At 40.5% G+C, this 4,438-nt stretch overlaps 1 protein-coding gene across 1 annotated transcript; it reads right to left on the bottom strand.

Moving 5' to 3' along the window:
• Positions 1 to 334: 334 nt before the first annotated feature.
• Positions 335 to 2,219, bottom strand: LOC115768227. Its single transcript, XM_030712754.1, has one exon. The coding sequence runs from the start codon at positions 2,074 to 2,076 to the stop codon at positions 1,450 to 1,452; it is 627 nt and encodes a 208-aa protein (XP_030568614.1). The 5' UTR covers positions 2,077 to 2,219; the 3' UTR covers positions 335 to 1,449.
• Positions 2,220 to 4,438: the final 2,219 nt, after the last annotated feature.

Raw genomic sequence — 4,438 nt, 5'->3', positions numbered from 1 at the left:
GGCAATGCACGCGCCAAGGCTTTTCCTTGCCTCGAACCGCTAATCGAACGAAAAGCATTCGATGCCCGCACCGGATGAATGGGGTATGGAAATTGAAAATGGAGCTTAAGATGGAAATGATACGCACGCCAGACGCAGGTGACCGGCTCCAAAAATGCAACGTGATGTGAGAAACTCCTCTAGGTGAACCCCTTCCATCCCCTGGAAAAGCATTAAAACAGAGCTTTGCATTGTTTTGTTGCTATTGTTGTCTTCACATGGGGCGGAGCTGTTAGCGATATGGTGGTATGCGCGGAGGCCAAAACGAGAGCTACGAAATGAATTTTTATGTTTATAAAATAAATATTTAACATTGCAGTTGAACACGCAGATGAGTATGGATAAAAATAACACTGAACAAAAAGAAATTCGATTTAACACAACATCAACTCCCATCATCTCCTGAGACATGACTGGAGCGGTTGAAAGATTTTAAGTAATTTTTGTTGTTCATGCTTATTCCTTGGGTTTCTGGTGTGACTGATCAATCTCTATGGCCCGACTCCACACAATGGATCTCATTTTGCGAGATGCGTATTAATATTTACGACCGTTAATTGGTTAACGAAGAGAGATTTTAGATTTGAGTATTGTAGCACGTTGGTGGCAATACTCAACCGATGACAGTTCGATATTTGCAACTCGTCGCTTCAGACAACTTGACGATGGCAGCTCCTGAAGGGCAACTACCTTGTGGGAACTACTGCGTATTCGTTCTCGTTGCTAACAACTCGTTATTGCTGATTCGTTGCCTGCTTCTTTCTCGCAGCTTACAACACGTTGATTTCACTTCGTTTTCCTTGATCTCGACTCGTTGTTGCTTGCTATTTCTTACTTGTCGTTCCGCACATGTTGCTTACATTCCGTTGCTAGTCATACGTTGCATGTTGTTTAAGGTTGTGTTCTTGTTGCCTTTAACTCGTTTATTGTGCTTCTTTTCGCTGATTATTTCTCATTCGTTGTTTCTTATTGCTTGCTATTGCTTGCTCGTTGATCACCACTCATCAGTTAATCCTTCTTACTCTCTGCTAAACTGTTGATTTCGCTTTCTAACTTGTTACTCGTTGCTTCTGACGTGCTGTTGCTTACTCGCTCCTTTTTCTTGTTTCGCATACCTCGCTGCTGGAAATCACAGACTATTACTTGCTGTTTTTCACTAGTTGGTTTCAGAACTCCCTGGATAATCTGTCGGTTTCTAACTCTTAACTTTCTACTTGCTTCTGGCTAATCACACCTAAAATAACTATTTGGCTGATACCACTTACTAATCGCAGCTTATAGCCTTTGCTTTTTTCCTTCTTTCTTGTTGTTACTCTATTCGCTGTTTTCTACTAGTTGCTTCTGTCTCGTTACTTGGTAAATCATCGCTTGTCATTCGCCGATCGGAATTTCTATCCTGGCATTTTCAATTTAGAAATATAGAAGAATTGATAGAATCAATATTGTTAAAAATATGGCAATTTGTTTGGGCAGTAAATATTGAACAGCTGAATCATTGTCGAACGTATAGTGTATGATGCCGCGTTTGGTCCTCAGCACGCTGGCCTGCAACGTAGACACAGAGGATTGAAACTTCTGAACCAAGCACTCATGCATCAGATCATCGGGCAGTTGTATATGAAATGGAAAGCAATACATTCGTGCCGACTTCAGTTTGACGGTTCGCTTGCCGCCATCCTTTGGGTAGCATATATACTCATTGACCTCGATCAGCCGAATGCTATCACAGTCATGCAGTTCGGATTCCTTGAGGGCAACCATCACATAGTCCATGGAGTTGGGCATAAATAGAGCCATACGATCGGTCTGTTTCATAAAGGTATCACGGAATTTGGTATATGCCACAAGCGGGAAATTTCCTTTGCACCTCAGGTGCATCAGCTCTTTTGCGTCCTTTAGATATTTACAGCGTTCCGGCAACTCGATAACTGGCTTTTTTGTTGTTGTTGTTGTTGTTGTTGTTGTCGTTATTATTTCTGCAAGAGCTCCAAACAACGATAGCAGCAATAGCCTCAGCATCAGTCGCAGACCCAACATGATACAAACAATGAATTTGGACTAAAACAATACATAACATATATATATACACATATATGTACAAGTGTTTTTTTTTTTTTTTTGTTTTGGGCCTGGGAAAATAACTACAATCTCCAAACTTTTCTAAATTTGTTTACTCTGCTTGATTTAACAATGAAAACTTTGATCTGTATTCAAATATATATGAATATATAAATCTTGTCAAAATCGGAAAGGCACGAAATTCGACATTTTTTTTGTGGGCCCAAGCGTCGACCGAAAGAGCACTAAAGTTTAGGGATGGAAACCCTGTAAAGGCAGCTCGCAATTTGAAAAGACAGGGAAAAACTAGACTAAACTTTGAACCGAGTTGCATTCGAAGTGTACGACTTTTGACTCATTTGTTCGTGACTTGGTTCAATGTTGATTCAACTCTGAGAGATGCCAAAATGCCATTACTCAGAGCTCAAGCGTTGATTTTGCTGATTTACTGATTTAATTGTTTAATTATAGAAAATTAATTCAATTAAACGATCAGCTAGCAGCTCAGCACTGTGAACAAGCGGGAGTAGGGGCTGTGTGTTCAGTCAGTAGCTAGAAATAGACTCATTCTGAGTCTATGTAGTCCACGCTCCATTGAGACATTGCTTGTGCATTTGAATGGGACTCTTCGAGTCCGGCTAATGAGTGTCAAGAGCGGACACGACATGACATGACACGACATGGCCAAGTATTGCAAATACATCAGCTGCACCAGCAACAGCAACAGCTCCAGCTTCAGCAGAATAGCAACAGTCGCAGCAGTTCTCTAACATATTCAAATACCCTACATATATGCTATATTTAAATTGTCAGCAACTATGTAACACATGAGCCCATGTGAGTTCCACTTGCAGCTTAGCCCGATTCGATGCTCTTGATGCCCATTTGCCAGCGATTTTTCATAAGTTGTAAAAGTCCGATAATATCCGATAATATCGGATGGGCGGATCTCAAAATCCCTGCGTAGCGTGCACTTACATGGAATAAGATTAGCACAGCAACAAAATCAGCTTCCCAGCTTTGTGTCTGTCAGTTAATCGGCAGAACAAGTTTTAATTAAAATGATGACTAACCCTAGATCAAACTACTAATTCTCTGCGAACTGGACTCGTAGTTAAGCTATGTTAATGAGACTTGGTGGAAGTGCTTCTTTTTGCTGCGATATCATATAGCAGAGAGTTCGGTTAAAACTTGCCTTGTTTCATAAAGTGCACAATCAAATCATTTTCCATTTCATATTATATTCTATTCTTTTTCCAAGTTCATCTTTTCATACAGTTTATTTTTCCATTAATATAAGTTGGCAATAAAAACTGACTCGACTTATAAATTCTGAGAATGTTTTATTATTATTTTGATGAGCCATATTCAATGCTCAATTTTTACTTTAAATTTCAGTTTCAGTTTTTACTGGATACACTTTTTGTGCTCAGCAAGGGTATTTCAACTTCGACTATGCATTGAATGTGCCTCTCCCATGTTAATATAATTTTAAATGCTCTGCGAGTGTTTGTGCGAGTAATTTGATGATCAATGCAACGGCATATTTAAATATCAATGTGGCAAATTGTTGGCCCCCGTTTCATTTGCATTTGCATTTGCCTCCCTCCCAAGTTCTTGCGGGCTGGCCGTCGTCTTTTTCCCAGTCTCCCAGATTGACTTTTCCGGGCTGCAAGCAGCAACCAATTGATGGATCTATGCTATCTCTACCATCTATCTGAGCATATGATTGCATAATCCGCTTGTCACATTGCGGCCGGCCTGCTGCCGCAACTGGCTGCATTAATGCCATTTACAGTTGCCTCAATTGATATCAAGCTGCCCGCTGAGAGCGATACAAAACACTCGCCAATGCTGCAAATGGCTTAAAGGTTTCAGCACGTGTTCGAGAAGTGTTTCGCCTGAGCGACCTCCGACAAATCTCATTCAACGCATTTGTACAAGCGCACGCTTGAACCAATTGCGAATTATAAACAGCATTTGACCAAGCTTGCACTAGTTTGAACCTATTTTGGTGGGCGCCTGTCAAATAAGCAGTTATTCAAATATCAAATGCTCACCGTTTTTTTCTCACAGCAAGTGCTGGCAACTGACGTAGTTGATGAATCGTTTCGTGGCCCGTCTTTGGAGTGCAATTGAAATCGTCGTAACTGTGTTTCACTGTAGCTTCATCGCTAAAAGTCAAAGCCAGATGATTGATGCACTTTTGCTCAGACCATTTTGAACATCGTAATTAATCATTGCGCGAATAGTTTTCACAGGTGAATTTAATTCCTTGCTAGAAATTAATTTTTCCCAGTCACTTTAATGAATATGTCAAATCCCAGCTGTTAAAATGCTG

Source organism: Drosophila novamexicana, unplaced genomic scaffold (genome assembly GCF_003285875.2).
Source record: "Drosophila novamexicana strain 15010-1031.04,08,12 unplaced genomic scaffold, DnovRS2.1 tig00001711-arrow-arrow-pilon, whole genome shotgun sequence".
In the NCBI taxonomy this organism is placed as follows: Eukaryota; Metazoa; Arthropoda; class Insecta; order Diptera; family Drosophilidae; genus Drosophila; species Drosophila novamexicana.
Note: the sequence above shows the minus strand (reverse complement) of the source record. Positions and strands in the feature narration are given on the sequence as shown.